Source organism: Centruroides vittatus, unplaced genomic scaffold, assembly GCF_030686945.1.
Source record: "Centruroides vittatus isolate TY-2023 unplaced genomic scaffold, ASM3068694v2 contig_634, whole genome shotgun sequence".
Classification (NCBI taxonomy): Eukaryota; Metazoa; Arthropoda; class Arachnida; order Scorpiones; family Buthidae; genus Centruroides; species Centruroides vittatus.
The window spans coordinates 718,807-738,872 of record NW_027122389.1 but is presented as its reverse complement, the minus strand read 5'-3'; the positions used below and the strand labels follow the sequence as shown (position 1 = coordinate 738,872).

The following is a 20,066-nucleotide window of genomic DNA, read 5'->3' as shown; positions in this document are numbered from 1 at the left end:
TTGTTAAAAAGAAGCCGCCAATGCGAAGATGGTAATAACGAGCAGAAAATCGATTGTCATCCTCAGCCCGACCCTGCAATTTCAAATAGATGACGAATGATGCGGATTTCCATAATAATTTGCATAATTCTCACGGAAAACCTTCGAATTCTAATTATTGATTCTGGTTCGAGGCGGAATGCGTCTGCCGGACACACCCGCCGTCTGTCTCTCACGTAGATCAAAAGATAAAAAAGAAATCTCTTTATCGTAAATATGTTTACGACAGTTTAATTATTCTTTCGTTTGCTTTCCTTAATTGCTATTAAAAAGTGCAACCCAAAGAAGACATTCGTTTGGATGCCCCTTTTGCGCTTTCTCGTCTTCTCCGGATGTCAATTTTTGATTAATGTTCTCGGAGTAATTCTAATTTTGGAATCGGAGGGGGTAGGAATTCCTTGAAAACTGGTAAGGCACCTTCCATCCATAACCAAAACAAATTTCAAGGCGATGGCAAGAGTATAAAATGGTAGGATCCCGGGTCCCTCTATCATTCGTTCGTCAGCAGAACAGTCATCATGAAATTCACGGTGAGTGGAGCAAAGAGAGCTTTTCCACGTCTTTTATGGTAAGTTAAGTGTTTGTTCGTTTCGTCGGTCTGACCGTTCCTCTCCCTTTTCAGCTGTCCGTCTTGGTTATGGCCGCCCTGTGCGCCCTGAGCACCGCCGGATTGTTGGGAGGAGTGGGACTGGCAGGTAGAGATGCCGCCGTCACCGTCAGTCTGGACAATCAGAGAGCCGCCCCCTACGGAGGTGTGATCGGACCCTACGGACTGGGACTGGGAATCGGACACGGAATTTACGGAGTAGGCCTGGGCCACGGAGCTTTGGGCCTGGGAGTCCACGGTTTAGGCTTGGGACTTCACGGTTTGGGCCTGGGACACGGAGTTTTGGGACTGGGCGTTCACGGATTGGGCCTGGGTCATCTCGGTCCGGGAGTGGCAAAGTTACATTAACGTGAGTATCGAATCTTTCGTTACAGGGGAAGCCACCCGAAGAGATACTCACGGACTTTTCTTTTATCTTTCAGAACCACGAGATAACAGTCAACCCGCTGTACATAGTGTTCGTATTAATAAAACTAAAAACTATATATTGCGATTTCTTTGTTTTTTTTTTATCTTCAGTAATTACACCAAACTCTTAAATCGCGTCTATCGTTCGATTCTCTTACCAATATCTCGTATTAAACGGACAAGTAGCCAACTTGTGACTCTGATTAACGGCGTAATTTGTAAAATAAACCGAAGTCGATGCATAAATTTGAAATTAAAATTTGAGAAGAAGTAACGGCTCGTGCGTCGCGAGGTAACTTATGCCCGTCTTTCCTACGATGATGCAAGACTAAAGCCGGATACACCCGTACAGTATCCGTACACTCGGCAGACATACCCGAACAGGTGCACCCGTCCGGTATATCCGAACGTAAGGATGACAGAACAGCCAATTTTTTTCATCCACGAGACAAGAGCGGGAGTTCGGGTGTACCTGCCACGTATACGTGTGTACGGGGCTAAACGAAAAATGTTTTTAGGTGGAAGAAATACAAATTGTTTCGGATTAAAACTTAAAATATTTTTTAATATTTTAATTTAATTTAATTTAATTGACTTTTTTTAAAGTCAATTAAATTAAATAAAGGAGAAATTCGCTTTAATTCGTTCGCCTTCTGACACGAAGCTAGAAATTACTTAGAAAGTAGATGCGAGAACGAAGTTCGTGGTTGGCCAGCCATTTAAGTGGAAACGAGACGTTATACAAATAAACTACAGGTTTCTATCAAAAACTGTATAATTTTATGGATATAACCGTACACATTAACGTATTTCCAATAATAAATATATAACAAATTCGAAAATTATCGTTAAATTCGCCCATCCGAAAGCCTCGTCCGGGCAGTTACGTGTATTGGAAAGAATCGGTTACAAAGAATATTGTTGGTTACAACGATAACGAACGTAACGGGAACGTAACAATGACGTGGCGGAAGACTGGACCAATCGAAATCGATGGCTTCCGTCGCCGGATCGTAGAATATACGCCATCGGATCGTTACCACCCGATCCTCCAGAGATGAAGACGGAGGAAAATCTCGTCCCACTAAAATCCTCTAAAAAAGAGAACGACGATCGAAAGAACCAAATCACCGGCCAATGTATATCATTAACACAAAAGCCGTCCGTAAATCACACAGACTCGTTACTTAGTGGTGTAAAATATTGAAAGACAAAGGGCGGAAGACACTCGTCAGCCTACACTAAACGCGTTCGCCAGTTAACACATCGATTATATTTTAACTTTCTTAGGGAGCCGAAAGCTTACAGAATATTTATAAATACTGTAATTATTTACAAAGAAATTATAAAATAAAATTCGGCTGACTTAAAATAGGCCTTAAACCCAAACGACATTCTCGTTAGTGTAACGACGATAAAGAATAACGGCTTAAATGGTTCGAGGGTGCGTTTTAGTATAACGAGCACAATTGGCAGGTGTCGCGAAGTACTGACTTGGCGCATAATTAATGCAATAGGGCGCGCATTATACTCGGTAGGAGATCGAGCGGAAATTCGAATATTTAGAAAAATGACGGGCGGAAGCGAAGTAAATTCGGAAGGTCGAACGGAGAGAAAGCGCTAACCGGAGGCGTTCGAGGTCGGCGCGTGGATCGAAGGGGCGGAGGGCCTCACCCTCATACCGTTCGGTGCGGAATGCGGTTTGGGCTGACCTAGATCGGTCCGATCGCCGTTCCGAAATTATCCGGTCCGGTCGACCTCGGTACAATATGAGAATCGGAGGTCGACTCCCCTATAAAAGCCTCCGACTGACGGGGGAACAATATCGGTTCTTTTTCGACAATCGACGATAACACCATGAACACTCTGGTAAGTATGGAGGCTCCGACAGACCCGCGAGTTGCCACTCGGCCCGCCGATGTCTAACTTCTCCTGTGTTTGCAGTTGTCCCTCTTGGTCTTGGCCACTTTGTGCGCCGTCGGCATGGCCGGATATTTGGGAGGCTACGGCCTGGGATTCGGAGGCAGAGATGCCGCAGTCACCGTCAGCCTGGACAACCAGAGAGCCGCACCCTACGGAGGACTCGGAGCCTACGGTGCCTACGGCGCCTACGGACTCGGATACGGAGGCTACGGACTGGGATACGGAGCCTACGGACTCGGACACGGAGCCTACGGATTGGGATACGGAGGCTACGGATTGGGTCTGGGATACGGAGGCTACGGTCTCGGTCTCGGACACGGATCACGGTCTTGGAAAATTCCACTAAATACCCTAATTGTGAGTATGGCTCTCTCTACCTATCTCCTTGTTACTGTTTCGACTGTGACTGACGATTTTTTCTATACTTTTTCAGTGACGAGAATCTCCCCCGGAACGAACGATGGGACGTGACGCTTGACGCGTGAGCGAGAAGAAGAGAAACGAGTGTATATAGATTATTATATAGCACTTATTAAAATAAAAACAAATTTCCTTAAACAAATTCGTTGGAGTGGTATTTTCTTCGGAATACGTTTCGCGAAACCCAGTCGGTTCCCACGGTTGGAAAGTTCGAAGGTCACGCCTTCTAACCTAATTAACATTCCAAGGTTATTCTAACCCACCGATTTTATTTACGTTAAAGACGATCGATTAATTGCCCGATCGATCGATTATTTCTTCGTCTTTCTACCGTTTTACGGGGAGGCAACCAGTCGAGGAAAGGGGTGTTTGACTTTTACTTTCGCCGTAATATCCGTGACGCGTAGAACAATAGGGCAGTGTTATCGACAAATTAACTTGTTTCGTATTTCTCCTGGCCACTGTTAAAATATACAATAAATTTATCGAGCGTGATACAAAGTTTGCCAGAGTTTGCGAGAATATAATTAATTCGATATTTATAACCATATAACTTCGAATAAACGGTACAAAAAGCTTAATACACGTTTACCGTAACCGCTTTTACGGATGTCTGTGACTACAGGACCCGTTGCGGGCCGTAATTTTTCTCGTTACTTACTTAATAAATATAGACCTTCCCGGGTAATTAATTGGGCAATCGACCCGAAAGATAGGAACGTTTCAAAAATAACACTTTCTCTCCACTTCCTCGAGACTCCGGAATGGAATTAAGTAGGCCGACGAACGACCCTTCGTCACGAATTTAACGTCTACGGGGTGCCGTCACGTTTAATAAATTTAGAAGAATGAGAATTGAATTACAGATAGACGACCGGCGGGACCTAAAGGACGTCTTCGTCCTTCGGATTGGAACGGGTGCCGAGCTCGCGCGTGTAATGTCTCTTCGAGTATCGACGAAGGAGCGGAAAGTGTAAATATAAAGCGGATATTTGGGCAGGTCCGACCTCGAAGGGACCCCCGAGTCGCTTACCGAAATAACAATAGTCCATTGGAAACGACACTCGAGTATTGTTGACGAAATAATAGTCGGAACCAAAGCGATTGTTTCGACAAACTCGAAACTTTAGTCGTTTCTATTGTTCCCGGGATTTGATAACTTCGAGGTTAAACCTTCCAACAAAATGGTGAAAATACCACCCGTATATGTTGTATATCCTATACAAAATATAAATTTCGTACAAAAATTATAATACCACTTTGCTCTGGCGTTTATAAATAAAGACCAGCCGTTCCTTTTTCCGTCCGCGTGTCTGTTCGCAATGTAATGTGTCGTAAAGCGCACGGACGATTAAGACAATGCGGCGTAACGTGTTATAATTCGGAGAGTATATTTCGTTACGGTGTATAAACCGAAGACTCCGTTCTTTGGATTTTTCCGCGATAGACGATTTTCCACTTCTACAAGAATCGGAAGTGGAAAATTCGGAGCTTCCCGCAACCGGAATAGAGCAAAGCGCGCGGACTTCCCGAATTCGATCCTCCTTAACCTTCGACGGTCGTTTACGTAACCGGGGTTACGCAAGGTCGATTAACGCCGGAATTGCGTAACGTCTCCCTCCGACAATAACAACGTTTACGAATTTGTCCTTTTTACGATTCGGTCCGGCGACGAACCAAAACTTATCCGCATGGCACCCGACCCCGGCACCCTATAAATAGGGAGGAAGGAACCTGCCGATCGTATCCGGAGATCGAAAACATGGAAGGAACTAAGGTAAGAAGCTAGTTGGAATCTCGCAGGTTTTCCTACCGAATCTACTAATCCTTTGGTTTTTAGTGGTTGGTGTTGCTGTCCTTGTTCGCCCTGGCCAGTTGCAGTTTCTATTATCCTTACGACGATTCGTCAGTCACTTACTATCAAGATCGTCACGACTATCATCACTACGGATACGACCATTACGGCCATCACGATCGCAGTTACTACTACCCTTACTACGGTTACTACGGTTACTACGGTTACAATCCCTACGACTTCCTGTACGGACCCTACTCGTACGGTTCGGGATACGCCAATCAATACGGATATTACAAATAAAAGGTAAAAGAAATCTTCATTATCGTAGAATAATACAATTTTGCGCTCAGCATCTCTATTGTATTCGTACAGATCGAAGAAAGGGAGGAAGATTCCGCCGGTGCGTGGATGTTTCAGCTTCGGACACTGTAAAAATAGAGAAATAAAGGATTTTAACGTTGGAAATAGTCTCGAAATATTTGTCCTTCGAAACGGTAACGGGAAGTCACGCGAAGCGTGGAAAATACATTTTAATTGCGATCGCTTAAAATAATTCTCGGCGATCGATCGACGTTAATTAATTAATTAACAGGTGATCGATCATCCGTCGACGGGAGAACCAGTCGAAAACCGACCTCGGTATTAATGATAAAAACAATAAGCGCCAGGGAGGTCGTATTTGTCCTTTTTCCCGGAAGAATTGCATTTCGTTTTTTTCATTAGCCCGTTGTTACCCTCTAAAGTCACGCTTCGTTTGTCTAACGGTTTTACTACTGTCCGGTGACATTTCATTTCCCAGCCGTTATAACATAACGCGGAAAGTATTGTAATTGTGTCAAATTCGACCCTCCGGGTTTTTGCAAATATAGACGTGTCGAGACTCTCCGAACCAAAATAAAAGTAATAAAAGGTATAAAATGCCGTGAATACGTGTGGGTGATCGTGTGTCTGTGTATATTTCGTTTAATACTTCAGAGCGGGGTAAAGCTTAAGAAACGAAATTTGGCACCGGCACGGTAACGCTATTAAATTTTAGAGTACAGGACACGGGAGGTCACGTGTCGTATATCGAGTGGAAGAAGACTTAACGAAAATTGTCATTTATACTACTTTTTTGGCCCGTTTATAATAATCGAGGAAATAAATTTTATTTTTAATAACATCTCGTAACAAATGGCGCTGCACACAATTTTAACGTGGAGGTATTTTTTAAATATAATTTAACGAAATTATAAAAAAGATTGTGTTATTACTTAAACTCGATATCGAAGTAGAAATGGAACTTGTCGGACATCCTAATGTTCCTCGTCTAGGATGGTTTGTCAAGAATATAATGTTAATTACGAAGCCCTATCGATCAATCGTAATAAAATGTTACAGTAGTGGCCGTACGCAAACGCCTGGCGTAAAATAGCCACCCCATTAATTATTAAGTATTTCCTATACTAACACTCTTATACGTAGGCTATATATTTATATAAGGCAACTAAACAGTACATTAAGAAGCGATTGCACGGGGCAGTAGATTAGAAACAACAACTTCACTTTTCTTACTAAATGTAAAGTTTCGGCTTTATCCCATAAAGCGAGAACTTTGCGTAGCCACGCTCGCAAAGTAATTAGCATAAACGAAAGAAAAATGGCGAATTTCGAGGAAGAAGAAGAGACGAGGACCGACATAGAACCGAGTATTTAGATCGTCGACTAATTAAATGTAGTTAATAAAGTGATTCCTGTTAGTGTTTGGTGTTCCGCCGTAATATAAGTAGAATATTTTAGAGGAAAGTCAGAATTCGGCGTATACGAAAATAGCCACGGAGGGGCGGAGGGGAGCGATCGACGGCGACCGACACGGGTGGGGCGTTCACCGGATCATAGTTCACCTTAACCCAATTTTCGGCGCGATCTACCGTTGGAAGGCGACCTTGGGGTGAATTACCGACTCGAGGTCGACGGGTCTACACCCGACGATTTGACTATTTAAGAAGGACCCCGCCGTCCGATCGGCACGTTCGACTCGTCGCCCACCAAAAACTACACGAAATCATGAACACTCTGGTAAGTATGGAGGCTCCGACAGACCCGCGAGTTGCCACTCGGCCCGCCGATGTCTAACTTCTCTTGTATTTGCAGTTGTCCCTCTTGGTCTTGGCCACTTTGTGCGCCGTCGGCATGGCCGGATATTTGGGAGGCTACGGCCTGGGATTCGGAGGCAGAGATGCCGCAGTCACCGTCAGCCTGGACAACCAGAGAGCCGCACCCTACGGAGGACTCGGAGCCTACGGTGCCTACGGCGCCTACGGACTCGGATACGGAGGCTACGGACTGGGATACGGAGCCTACGGACTCGGACACGGAGCCTACGGATTGGGATACGGAGGCTACGGATTGGGTCTGGGATACGGAGGCTACGGTCTCGGTCTCGGACACGGATACGGTCTGGGAAAATTCCACTAAGCGTGGTGAGTAGTTTCCATTTTATGCTGGCAAAGCCAGTACCTGGGAGACGGAGGTGTGACGTTTATTTTTTGATGATTTTTCAGAAAGACGAGACGAATCCGAAGCTTTAAACGAGTGCGAGAAGCTGGGACCTCTCCACTGCTGTACATATACTTCTTTCCAATAAACTCTTAAACAAGCAATTATCTACGTCTCTGTCGTTAATTAAAGTCGTTCGAGACCGAATCGCCGGCGCTAAATCGGAGAAAGAAAAGATATTTCGCGTTTTTCTCGATTTAACGATACGCCCAATAAATTGTTAAATAAGTAGAAAAATTCCTTACCGAAACCGCTCTAACTCAGTTTTTTATAACCCTCGTCTCCTGCAAAGGGATGGACGATTTGAAAAAATTGTCTGTTGGGAGGGTAGAGATCGGAAGAATCGCCGAAACGAGATCTCTCGCAAAATGTTACTTAATTGTTACAATTATAAAGTTGCGGTGGTGAACTATTATTTTTCCGTTAACACTATACTGTTAGTCGGATTTAAAACCTTGCCCTCTAATTTGAGACGGCCTAACTTACGGCGACGCATTCGAAAAGTATTGTTGGAAGATCGAGAGTACACTAAGTTTATAGAGATTATACCCCCGTAATTTCTAGTAACGGATTGTTATCTCTGGCGCTTTTCGCTCTAACCAATCGCAATAACGCTTCTATCAGGATTTTGGCAAAACACCGAAAGATCACGTAAGCGTATAAAATCCGTAGAGAGAATTACGATTGGAGAAAGCTTAATACAAAAACGGAAGCATTTCCTCTTCCCGTATCTACCGAAAATCCAGACTAATTGCGAATTTTTACGTTATATCGAAATAAAGGAACGATAAAAACGGTTTACGAAACACTCACCGAAATCGTCACCGAGCCGCAAATAGTGCGATATTAAAACGTAACCCGAAGGTCGAGAGACGTTTCTAGATAAGCGAAAACAACCGGCGCCATCTTGAAAAAGAAACCGTGCCAGTTTAATAAAAAAAATATTTATTAATACAAGAAAATATACAGATTAATATCCAAGGAACTTGCGTCTGGGTCGATCATCCTCGGGGATTCCGACGCTTCCGGCGGAGGTTCTGAAAGAAAACGCTCCCTTTTAGCTTCCGACACTCCCTTTTACACACTAGCCAATCACCAGTCTACTTACTTCGCACTTCTTAGTGGAAGAATCCTTTTCCGTAACCGAATCCGTGACCGAAACCGAAGCCGGGATAACCTCCGTAACCTCCGAATCCATAACCTCCGTATCCTCCTAATCCTCCGTATCCTCCGTATCCTCCGTATCCTCCGTATCCTCCGTAACCACCGTAACCGCCGTAACCTCCGAATCCTCCGTATCCGAAACCGTGGTGCGCTTTCTGGTTGTCGAAGAAGTGGGTGACGCCGGCGTCGTGACCCTTAACGGCCACTCCCACGTGATGACCGTGAAATCCGGCCAGAGCCAAGGTGCAGGCGGCCAACAAAACGCAGAGGGTAACCTGAAAAGAGAAAGGGTGTAAATTCCGGCGGCTCGACGGACGGCGGGCGACGGCGGATGCGGGACCACTTACGAAAGTCTTCATGTCGAGGAGTTAGTGAGCGAGTGCGACTGATGCCGACCAGAAAGGGCAGCGGTCATTTATACTATTTCGGTGACCTTTGCGGGCTCGTTAAACGCTGAATCACTCCCGAAAACGTCATTTCGGCCCAGGTGTCCGTTCGACGAACCGAACGGTCCGTGAAGGTCGTACCTTACGGACCGGAGACCGGAGGGTGATTCGAGTTCGGTGCGTGGCTCCGACTGCACAAACGCTTTTGTTCACCGGACCGTGAGGGCCCAGGAAAAAAACAACCCCCGCAGTCGGACCACTGTTTAGACCCGTATTTTGCGGGAATTAACGAAGGGGTTCGCACCTTTACGCGAAACACGACGATTTGTACAACCCCCATTTCAGTACGTCCGGCGAAAGATGAGGTGGAAATGAGCATCGACGTCGCACGTGACAGGAAAAGAAATAGTTTCTTAATCGGCGCGTTAAAAAAATCCATAAATATGACGCGGGGTGCGTAATTTACGGCGATGGGTGATAAATAAATGCGTACGCCGGAAGAAAATTGTAACGTGGACGATAGGAAGAGATGCCAACGTAGGATCTGCGTACTCTTTTTCCCAGCCGATAGAAATTTTCGAGTCGACCGGAAGTGGCGCGTGCGACAGAAGTGGCTTCCGGCGAACCGTTTTCGTTTCAGATAACGCAGACGAATTATCCGATATTTTATTAAGTTTTCTGTTGTAAACGAATATGTTAGAAGGGTTTTATATGCAATTGAACAAAATTTCAGTTTTCCCGACGGAAATGTCGCGAGTAACGTGACGAAAATATATGCAAATTAGAACTGTCGCGTGTTACGTAAACACGAGGGAACAAACTTAGAAATGTTAAAATATAGAGAAGAGACCGAAAGAAAAGGAAGAATCGAGGTTTGAAGCCACAAGTTTCACAAATAAATAATTTTAACGTAGTTAATATCTTTAATTATATTCGAATAGAATGCTTCCGTTTCACTTTATTCCGTTATTTTCTCGATGCATTCCCAATTTTTCTAGATTTATTTGTTCGAATTCGATCTTTTCGCGTCGGGTTTTTCCACTGAAATTTCTCGCATCGCTCGGGGCATGGAGAAAGCGATACGGTAGAGAAAGGCAACCACGTTCTTCTAGGAAAAAATATATATGTAGAAAATGTTTCCGAGAAAGAAAACCAAACAAGTAAAGACGTATGAAAATAATAGCGTAAAATAAAATAAAAATATAATTAATACTTTGCTAGAGTTAACCGCCGTGACCCGCTTCCGATGGTTCTTTCTTTCGTAAATTAAACGAACAAAATGCATCATCCCGCGCCAAACCGGCGAGAAGGAATAAAGGGCGTGTTTTCCATCGTAAGTCGTAAGAAAACACTCTAAAATGAATGTTTTTGTTACGACTGAGCATTTTCTCGTGTTGTTTAATTAGGATTATACACGCGAGAACCGAATACCGCAAAAGTTGCGCCATTAAATTACCGTGTAAACTGGTGGCTGCGCCCTAAAGAAACCGTTTAAAGTTAAACGTTAGAGGCTCGAGAGGAGAAAACACCACACTACTTTTGAAGAAAACTGCTAAAATTTATTTATAAAGAAAGAAGAGACTACACGAGAGTCACAGAAGAGCGAAGATGGCATCCCGAGATCGGTATCTGCGTCGAGACGAAGGCGTGGGTAATCCTGGAAGAACACAAAGATTACGGATGAGAGACGGGATGGGGAGCGGCAATTAGAGAAGAGGAGGACTTACCTCTATCGCAGGAAACCGTAGTAGCCGTAGGCGTATGGGTGTCCGTAGTAGGAGGAGTAGGTGTAACGAGCCACGGGCAGATAACCGTAGCCGTAGTATGGCAAGACGGCCGAGGCGACTGCCAACAGGACTAAGAAAGCGAAGAAGAACTGAGGAGGAAAGGAGACTTTAGAACGGCGACCGCGAACGGGAGTCGACGAACAATAGACAGGCACTTACCAGCAGCTTCATGTTGAACGATTGGTCGGATCGATGGTCGGTCCCGGCCGCTCGCTCTTTTTATATAGTGGAAGAGTCGGAAGCGGAAGTGGTGTTGTTATTCAGCTCACGAACGGACAAAGGGCAGGGCTAAGGTCTCTCTCCGTCCGGGCCGGAATACGCTAGGCACGCGACGTCTCGACCTCGAAACGTGGCCGGATACTTTCGATGAACCAGCCGAAAACTCGATTATCCGGTAGGGGAAGATCCCGGCTCGAGCTTCTGTGCGACGCCGCCCTTTTTCTGGCGGTGGTAAGAACGGGCGGGCGAGAAATTCTCGCGACCGCAACCCACTCTAAATCGGAATTTAATCCCAAATAATTTTCGGGTGGGCGAAATTTAAAATCGCCAGTTTCCGAAAATATTTTCTTAAAATCTGCGCGCACGAAAGCACGAAATTCGTATTTCTTACAAAAGAACCGACGGACGTAAGCGTAAATTTTATATTTTGGTATGTATTAACACCAGCGATGTACGTATGGCGAAACAATAAGAGAAATTCAAAATTTCGATATGGAAGTTCGTTACGAGACAAGAGGATTATGGCCTAAATTCTCGTTTTTCCTGCGAATAAGACAGCCGTTGGCAATCTTCTCGGACTCCGGGCGCATCGCTCGAAGGTTGCCGCACCCTCTATTATTAAATATTACAAGACGGCCCAACGAGTCGATATCTTCCGTACCGTAGCTTGGCCACTACAAACTTTCAAAATATACTCGACAACACATTCTGTTATTGTCTTTTTACAAATTTCTTAAATTGGTCGTTTAATTTTCTAATCCGACGACGGCTTTACGCACACCCGTGTAAGGCCAACACCCGTTGGGAATCAATAGTTTATATTAGTGATTCCGACGTTAATTCCGAATTAGAAACACGTTCACTCGACGTAAACTTTTTAGTTCAGTTTGTGATCAGGACCGGCTCGGACCCAGGACGCGGCTGCGTACTTTCAAATTTCTAAGAAATTTGATTATAAAACGTTCGTTAATTTGTCAAAATAAATTTTAATTAACACGGACGTATAATTATTACGTCAGAACCCACGTAAGTTCGTCCGTGCGCTATTTGATACGTAACGGAATGCACTCGATTAAAGAATGTCGGTTACTCGGACCACGCGATACGAAACATTATTACGTCATTTACGGATAAGCGACGTCGATTACGGTCCTGGCAATTTTATCGGAAAATATTATTTTAGATGTATTTATTTAATATACAATTTAAATTTTATTTGATAAGTCGAATAATATAATTAATTCTAAAGTTTAGTATTGGCAACAACTAAGGCTTAGGTATAAAGAAACAAAGGAAATACAATGGGCGATCGGTTAACGAACATAATCCGTTCCAAGACTTTGTTCGCTATCCGAATTGTTCGTTAACCGATTATCGATTTACCATAGGTTTTTATGGGAATTGATTAATTCGTTCCGGAGACCCCCAAAATAAAAATATAGCCTATACTTTCTTACTACTATACAGGTATACCTCGTCTTACGTCGAGGTATACCTGTATAGTATACCTCGTCTTACGTCTTACGTCGATGTTTTCATGGTTCGTTCCCTAGGATTTACGATGAATAGGCTATATTAACATTTACTGTAAATGTACATATTTTAATATGATTTTATGCGCTTTCAACGCTTCTCTAGTGATATTACGACTTCAATGTTTGTGGCGGACGGATTTAAAGTCGAATAAACTGACTTAAACTCGATTTTTATTTTTCCATGTAATTTTTTTGACAAACGACGTAACTCGAGGTATACATGTATTTATTTATGTGTAATAATAAAAATACATAGGCCTATATACACAGTCTTGTATTTTTATTAGTCGGGGTTCAACAATCTGTCTAACGTCGCTTGCTTTTCTCTCTTCGGGAATTTTCAGAAGTAATTAATTGCATTGTAGAGATCCCCAAGCCTATCAACCTCGACCCGGTTTGGATGCCATTCTAAGACCGTCGTTCTGACATCCTCGCACTTCTTCAAAAGAACTTTAATAGCAGATATCGGCATTAATCCTCTTTTTCAGAAAAGAACGTATCCGATCGAGTTTTTCGGCCTTCTTCTGTTGTCACATCCATTTAAGGTTTTATTATGAGCTCTTCGATGTTCTTTATTTCTCAGATGTGATTTTGTTACTCTTTTAGCTGCTCGAGTCTTCTCAATTATACTGTATCTTTCTTAGATAAGATTGAACTGCGCCCTACTGTACATTTGTTCGAGCCATACTGCCCGGCAACATCGGACACCTTCTGCCCACTCTCTACCTTTGCTATTATACTCTCACCTTTCGAAAATAAAAACCGACGCGAAACTTAACCAGTGTGCGCCCGACGGTCTCGCGAATACTATAAAAGAATTGTTTCTGTCAGAAAAATAAAAGGCTGGAATTTCCAGGGAGAGTTTCAAAGTTCGGAGGAATGCTATCCGGTCGGTATATAGGCTACCGGGTTGAGCGTGGATGTCACGTCTCTCGCGCCCCGAAAAGTTTCGAATTGTTGCCCGAAGACGAGGGAAGACCGATCGGTATTCGTTATTTTACGCCGTTTCTTCTTGCGTTTGTTCCGCGAGGTGTTCGTTATCCCAACATAAAAATCGTTGGCGAAAGTGTTCGTTAACCGACCACCTACTGTAATTGTATTTGATTGAACGGGATCGCCATTTTGAATTAAGTTTCGGTTCTTTAAAAATATATATTTTTTTATTCTTTGCACTTTATTATAAGAGAACGAAATTAAAAATTATGAATATTCTTACAATAATGCTTTGGATCGTCGTGTTTTGATTCGAAACGACACCGGAAAAATTCGCCATTTAAAACAAGATGGCGACTTTCCACAAAGTATCGAAAGCGTTCCCTTTTGTCCGACAATAAAAATATTTAAAGAAGGTGTTTCGGACCATTTTCGTAGAGGAAAACCGGAAGTAGAACTACAATATTTTCCATTGCCGGGAATTTCCATTTACCCTCCGTTACTAAAGAATATTGGAAAGAGGTAGACCTTGGCCAGACCGGCACGCCCCGAGAGAAGATTCGGGTGGGCGTGACCCGTTTTTCCTCTTCTTTCTCCTCTTCCACTTCGTTTTCTCTTTCGTAAACTTCATTTTTTACTTTTAACCTTTCTTCCCACCTGTAATACGCCTTTTCCTCCCATCCCTTCCAGTTTCGAGTAGAGTAATCACGCGGCAGCGACGTCGTCGGCGGTGGAAAAAATACAAACGTATTTAATTATGACGTAGAATCTGTGACGTCATTTATAATTCGCGAATCATTTTATCCAGGTGCTGGCTGGCCGAAAATCGAATCTCGTGGTCGCAAGTTAAAAGAGAAACTGAATTGCGATGGTAATTTTTTCGATTTTTGAACGGAAATGTTCGTTTATGGCGACAAATAACCGAAAAAATTGTAATTAAAATCGACCCTACCGCGTAGGGAATGTGTAGAAAAGTCTGGTATAACGCGACAATACGTTCGAATATCATTTTCGAGCTTTCGGCCTTACAGTTTTCGCCATTTTCTACCGCATCCGCAAGCGAATTTACGCGTGTAACGCCCGAAACACGACTGGCGACCGTTTCGAGAAAAAAGAAAGTCGAGTGTTTTCAATACGGAAAAAGTATTTATTGAAATAAAGAGAAGAATTTACAGAAGAATCGGAGTGTTACGTCGGAAAGGAAAGTGGGCTGCGGGATCCGAGTTCATCTTCTTTCGCCTGAAACGGAAAGGAGAGAAATATTATTGAAAATGGAATTGGGAGCGGAGGGAGAAGAGGGACGGAGATACCCACCGGTCGGAGGAATCAACGGACTCGAAATTTACTTCCACAGCAAACCAGAGTAGTAGGGGTTGTAGTAGGCAGAACCATAGTAGCCAGAGTAGGGATAGGCATTGTAGTAGTTGCCATAGTAGCCGTAGTAGGGCACGGCTAAGGTGACGGCCAGAAGGGCCAACAACAAGACGAAGATCTGCAAAAACCGAGAAGGTTAAAAATTAATTAGTAGAAGAAACGGAGAAAGAAAGGAGGAAGCGGGATACTCACCAAAGTCTGCATGTTTGACGAAGTGGTGTTGTTGATACTCGGGAGATTTCGAGCTGATTGACGAAGGTTCGATCCCCGCAGTTTATATAGGAAGGGAGGAGGAGGAGGATCCACCGAAGATGTCCTTCCCGCCTCATCCCCGCCTGGCACGCCACCAGAATTTCGGGTAGGAACGTTCGGTGGCGAAGGTCTACTGGGTGTGGCCCAATTGCCCATTGTTACGTCGGCCGTCAAAAATAAGGCGATCTTCGATACTTTCCCCCTTGGTCGGAATATAATAGAAAACGAGTCGGCGTCGAGCTTTTGTTTTTTATTTTGTACTTTTTCGAGCTAAACATTTTGCTCGTTTAATAAACCATAGTTGTTCCTTCCAAAGATGAAAAATAGAACTCCCTCCCTTAATTTAATTATCGGAGAAAAGAGAAACAAAGCGCCATTCGAAAATAACTGGCAATAAATGTTTTTCCCACAACTTTCAGGGAATTTCCTTAACACCAGAATTCAAATCCCCCTTTCCTTTGTGACTCCACGAAAATTCCTCTTTCGAATTTAAAAATAAAAATAAATAAAATTAACAGAAAGCTCGTTTGGGACCAAAAATTATTGAAATTTTGGAGCTGGAAACACGCGCGAATTATACTAATAAATTTAATTTTTCCATATTTTACGAGAGAATTTGAATGCAAAACGTGCCAAAAGTATTAAAAATATACTGGAAATTCTTCAAAAATAAATCGTCCCGAAGACCAGAAGCGCAAAGAATTATTACTTAATTAATTAAGCACTAGATAATTTATGTAGCCCGGTGTTTATTAACAAATGCTCTTGTGTTTTTATCTATTAATTAATACTTTTCAATATCGGCTGTGGTTTCGAATATTCCTTTGTTTATTCTTTATTATTTAATTTCCCGCTCGTTCGATTATTTGGGAATTTGCCAGTTTACGTTTCGCAATTATTTTAATATATTTCCGTCTAAATTTACATCTACCGCAATTATTAAAAAAGAAAAAATAAAGCCGACTGGATGCTTAAATTTATAATCGAAATTTCGAGATCATTTGCAAGATTCTCGTTTTAAGATACGTTTTACACGCTGTAGTTTCGAGCTTCCCAACCCGCGCATCGGAGATCGGGCTAATTACCAGTTAATAGGGTTCGCGATTCACCGGTTGGATGGAGTGTGTTAAATTTAGATATAAGAATATCTCTGGTCTCTCGGCTTCGGAAATCTTTGGAGTTGTCGGCAATCGACTAGATCGACAATTATTAAAGAGGTGAAGGGAATTTTTAAAATATTCTTTCCTTTATTAAACGGGGACAGAGAATTAATCGTCCTCGAACGTCTAATTTCCCGGCCACACCTCGCTATTATCCTCCTTTTGACGGTTGCTTTAAGGTTACATTGTATCACTGAATATTTATTTTACGCCATACAATAATTACATCCCCCACCAGCTCTTTAAGCGGCTGGAAGTACCCATTTTTCCAATTTAGAATGATCCCGATGGAAAAATAAGACAGAAACCATCGATGCCTTTAATTATCTACTGTAGCATAGAAAGCAAAAAAGATTTTTTTCTGTGTCGTAATATAAACGAAGCGACTAGGAATCCACCTGTTCTTTGTGACGTGTGTCGGGCATTCGTTCGCGAAGAGTATACGTGTTTCGACAAGGTGTGTCGGCGCGAGAATTCGAGGTCACTCCGTCGAAAGCCGGAATTTTACTAAAACCTTCGAATTTAATAACCCGACGACCCTTAAATCAAAAGGTGGATATATTCGGTTCTACGTTCAAACCCCTAAACAACATCTTTCGAATATTGCGAGAGTTTTTACGGAAAAAGTAGTGTACCCCTCGATATTTGTGCCACTTCCGGGAAGTTTACGTTTCCGGAAGACGTCTGTGCTCGTCGCACGAGCCGGTTTTCAACCCGAAGATACTAAAATCTCCACCGTTTTTTCGCACGTTCCCTTTCGAATTTTATAATACGGAAAAAAAATACCGTAGAATTGCGTCGTTACCCAAGGGTTTTAATTTTGACGACAAAACTCGTGGCGATATCTCTACGTCGTCTTCTAGTTATTTTATCTTACGGTCACGAAGACACCTCCCGCGAATTGGCAAGGAGTAAAAATGACGTCACTGACGAAAACACGGCAAATTATATACAGAATGCGAATACGAGAGCGACTACGTGAAAAGAAAATTGATTTCTAACGTTGTATCCCTTTATCACGCCCGCATCATCTTAAGTTTAATAGAGTTAATGAAGACGATTTTCTGAGGATTTTGTAAAGGATTAAACATTTGCGATTCTCTTCTATTTTCCCGGCTGTTATGTAACACGGAAAGTATGGCAATCGGACAAAAAATTACCCCCTCGAGACTTTTATATTTTTGGACTCCGGAGGACCTTGAAACGTCGAGAAATGCAAAAAAGTTTGTGGTTTTTTGTCGGTATGTATGGGTGTTAGTGTGCGTGTGAGGCACTATTTTCTTCACCCATTTTGAGGGGCTTAATAACTCCCGTGCCTTTAGTCGAAAATTTCTGAAAATTTGCACGAACGTTTGTGCATTAGAAAAGAATGTTTCTTGAAATTTTCATAAAAATCGGATGGTTGGTTCCGAAGATATAACCCCACTTCCTTAACATCTCCCAGATTTGTTCATCGAAGACTCGAATGGTAGCAATTATTAGAGATGAAAACAAATAATGCCGGAAAAGTCCCGCAACAGCGTTGTCACCTTTCTTTTTTATATCGTCCCGTGGGTTAGAAATGCGAATAACCGCTTAATTCAAAAACTCTAGGGCTTTCTCGTTCACCAAAGCGACTTATGGCAACCCCAAAACGATTTTATACAAAGATTTACGGGTGGCTGTTAGAAATCTTTTTAATCGTTACCAGAAAATTCTTCGTAATTAATTACATTTTTATTTAACATTAGGATTTAAATTTTAACCGACGACTTATCCGGCGGGACTAAACCCGAATCTGACGTGGCTAACGTTTGCGTCACGTCTTTTATACATAAGGTGACGTAACGAAGTGACGTCGGCCTTACTCGGTTATCTACTTTTTTTAGGTGAATCGCCGGGCCATTTTTTGAACGAATTAAATGCGTAAAATGCTTCTCTATTAATAAAACACAGTCACGAAAATTTTATTTCTTGTTTATAGGGGTAGAAATCGCTACGGCCCCCGAGTTTTTTCGGCCCGCGGGGAAAAATCCCCGGCTTTTCCCTTACAGATACGTACGACATTTCTATGGATAGGTAGCCGCGTGTTTTAAAAAAGTACGATTGGTGGCTCACGTCACGCTAAAAATATTACGTCGTCTTGTTTTTGTCCGGGAAGATAATGAAGAAAATAATTCAGATTTTTACTTATCGGTCGATAGATGGCGCCAACGCACTGAAACCCGTCCGAATTCCTTTCATCGTCGTGTAATTATGGATTTTAAAGTGGCCCAAAATGTAGTAGACTAGAGCCCTGCAAATATCGCAACTCTAACCCCAATTATACGCTCGTAATTCTTAATCGGAAGTCTTTCATCAAAATGCAAGTTACATACGATTTTCTTTCCAGTCGTAAATCTTTTCGAGGTATTGTACGTTTTCCCTTACGTCACGGGTTCCGAAGTAGTGTAAGAAATGCCATTTCTCACCGGATTTACAACCGGTCACAAACACTTACTCGGCACGCTGTCGTTTCTTTTCCTCGTGGATAAATATTATAAAAATGCTTGAAAATGGCAAAACTACCTACTAATCGAATGGGTAAACGACTTCTCGCCGCAAAGCGACTCCGGCGCCAGCTATAGGCAACCCGATACATTAACTCTATTTTAAATCATATTTGTGAGACAAGTATATCTATAAACTCTGGTTAAACCGCTGGTGGCATCTCACTTGCGCAGTTGTATACTGTATTTATAAAATAATTATTAAGTGATAGGTTTTACAATATATTTCTTACGTCCTTATTTTTTTTAATGTAATTAACTAGATTTTCTTGTACATCATATTGTAATTTAGTTTTCGAATGGTAGCCTAAAAAGACGCTTTTACGTGATATATAATATACGATAGGAAGTCAAATAACGAAATTCGGCGCCAAAATAAATTTTAAAATATGAACAACATTCACACAAGAATACATACAAACCCGAATTGTTTCGTGTTCTTTCTTCCCTCTAGTCCGTAGAAAAATCGCGACAAAAGAGGGAGTATCGGCAATTTTGTCGGGAGCTCGGTCGTTTTAGTAAAACAATAGACGAGCAGTTACACCTTCCGCGACTCTTTCCGAATGTTCGATATTCGCGTTTAGACTCGATTCTACTATCCCACGGAGGATTTCTCCTATATTTTCTTTCCGGTTCCGAAAGCGGAAAACTTCTCTGCCCGCTCCCGCATCCGGTTACTTTCCGTGTCTGTATTACACGAGGGAACTATCTTTTCGAACGGATGACGGTCGAGTGGCCGAGGTCCCATCGATTTAAGGAGCGAAACGCGCTAAATAACGTTATTACGTAACATATCGGAAATGTATACTACGAAACACAAGAGTTTCCGGTCCTCCGAAAACAGCCGCCATTTTGAACCAGCGGAACGGTTAACAAACGTCGACAGACCAGTCGAAAACTTTTTATTTATTTGGGACACGTTAGTTACTATTAAACCTCGTACACTTCCTCGCGTGCAGAAATTCGTTACGAAATAATTTCGGATAACGAAGAAA

The 20,066-nt window shown here is 42.6% G+C and overlaps 5 protein-coding genes and 2 long non-coding RNA genes across 8 annotated transcripts; 4 read left to right on the top strand and 3 right to left on the bottom strand.

Moving 5' to 3' along the window:
• Nucleotides 1-270: 270 nt before the first annotated feature.
• Nucleotides 271-1,124, top strand: LOC136979735 (glycine-rich protein-like). Of its 2 annotated transcripts, XM_067275756.1 has the most exons (3): nucleotides 271-569; nucleotides 662-995; nucleotides 1,069-1,124. In XM_067275756.1, exons 1-2 carry the CDS (start codon nucleotides 558-560, stop codon nucleotides 992-994), a joined length of 345 nt encoding a protein of 114 aa, XP_067131857.1. In that variant the 5' UTR covers nucleotides 271-557; the 3' UTR covers nucleotide 995; nucleotides 1,069-1,124. The 2 variants fall into 2 exon arrangements, with proteins under 2 accessions (XP_067131857.1, XP_067131858.1); XM_067275757.1 differs by lacking the exon at nucleotides 1,069-1,124 and having other exon boundaries at nucleotides 662-1,016.
• A 1,670-nt stretch (nucleotides 1,125-2,794) lies between these two features.
• On the top strand, nucleotides 2,795-3,448 carry LOC136979740 (glycine-rich protein-like). The gene is made up of 2 exons (XM_067275761.1): nucleotides 2,795-2,923; nucleotides 2,999-3,448. The coding sequence occupies exons 1-2, from the start codon at nucleotides 2,912-2,914 to the stop codon at nucleotides 3,446-3,448; spliced, it is 462 nt and encodes a 153-aa protein (XP_067131862.1). The 5' UTR covers nucleotides 2,795-2,911.
• A 1,521-nt stretch (nucleotides 3,449-4,969) lies between these two features.
• On the top strand, nucleotides 4,970-5,660 carry LOC136979734 (prismalin-14-like). Its single transcript, XM_067275755.1, has 3 exons — nucleotides 4,970-5,174; nucleotides 5,238-5,498; nucleotides 5,568-5,660. Exons 1-2 carry the CDS (start codon nucleotides 5,160-5,162, stop codon nucleotides 5,493-5,495), a joined length of 273 nt encoding a protein of 90 aa, XP_067131856.1. The 5' UTR covers nucleotides 4,970-5,159; the 3' UTR covers nucleotides 5,496-5,498; nucleotides 5,568-5,660.
• Nucleotides 5,661-7,207: 1,547 nt separating this feature from the next.
• On the top strand, nucleotides 7,208-7,837 carry LOC136979732 (glycine-rich protein-like). The gene is made up of 3 exons (XM_067275754.1): nucleotides 7,208-7,253; nucleotides 7,329-7,657; nucleotides 7,739-7,837. Exons 1-2 carry the CDS (start codon nucleotides 7,242-7,244, stop codon nucleotides 7,650-7,652), a joined length of 336 nt encoding a protein of 111 aa, XP_067131855.1. The 5' UTR covers nucleotides 7,208-7,241; the 3' UTR covers nucleotides 7,653-7,657; nucleotides 7,739-7,837.
• An 824-nt stretch (nucleotides 7,838-8,661) lies between these two features.
• Nucleotides 8,662-9,599, bottom strand: LOC136979731 (glycine-rich protein-like). Its single transcript, XM_067275753.1, has 3 exons — nucleotides 9,245-9,599; nucleotides 8,842-9,172; nucleotides 8,662-8,770 (listed from the first exon to the last, which is right to left on the bottom strand). The coding sequence occupies exons 1-2, from the start codon at nucleotides 9,254-9,256 to the stop codon at nucleotides 8,852-8,854; spliced, it is 333 nt and encodes a 110-aa protein (XP_067131854.1). The 5' UTR covers nucleotides 9,257-9,599; the 3' UTR covers nucleotides 8,662-8,770; nucleotides 8,842-8,851.
• Nucleotides 9,600-10,820: 1,221 nt separating this feature from the next.
• On the bottom strand, nucleotides 10,821-11,383 carry LOC136979730 (uncharacterized). The gene is made up of 3 exons (XR_010881436.1): nucleotides 11,230-11,383; nucleotides 11,011-11,159; nucleotides 10,821-10,940 (listed from the first exon to the last, which is right to left on the bottom strand). It is a non-coding gene; the product is annotated as an uncharacterized lncRNA (long non-coding RNA).
• Nucleotides 11,384-14,883: 3,500 nt separating this feature from the next.
• On the bottom strand, nucleotides 14,884-15,483 carry LOC136979766 (uncharacterized). Its single transcript, XR_010881441.1, has 3 exons — nucleotides 15,324-15,483; nucleotides 15,060-15,249; nucleotides 14,884-14,989 (listed from the first exon to the last, which is right to left on the bottom strand). It is a non-coding gene; the product is annotated as an uncharacterized lncRNA (long non-coding RNA).
• Nucleotides 15,484-20,066: the final 4,583 nt, after the last annotated feature.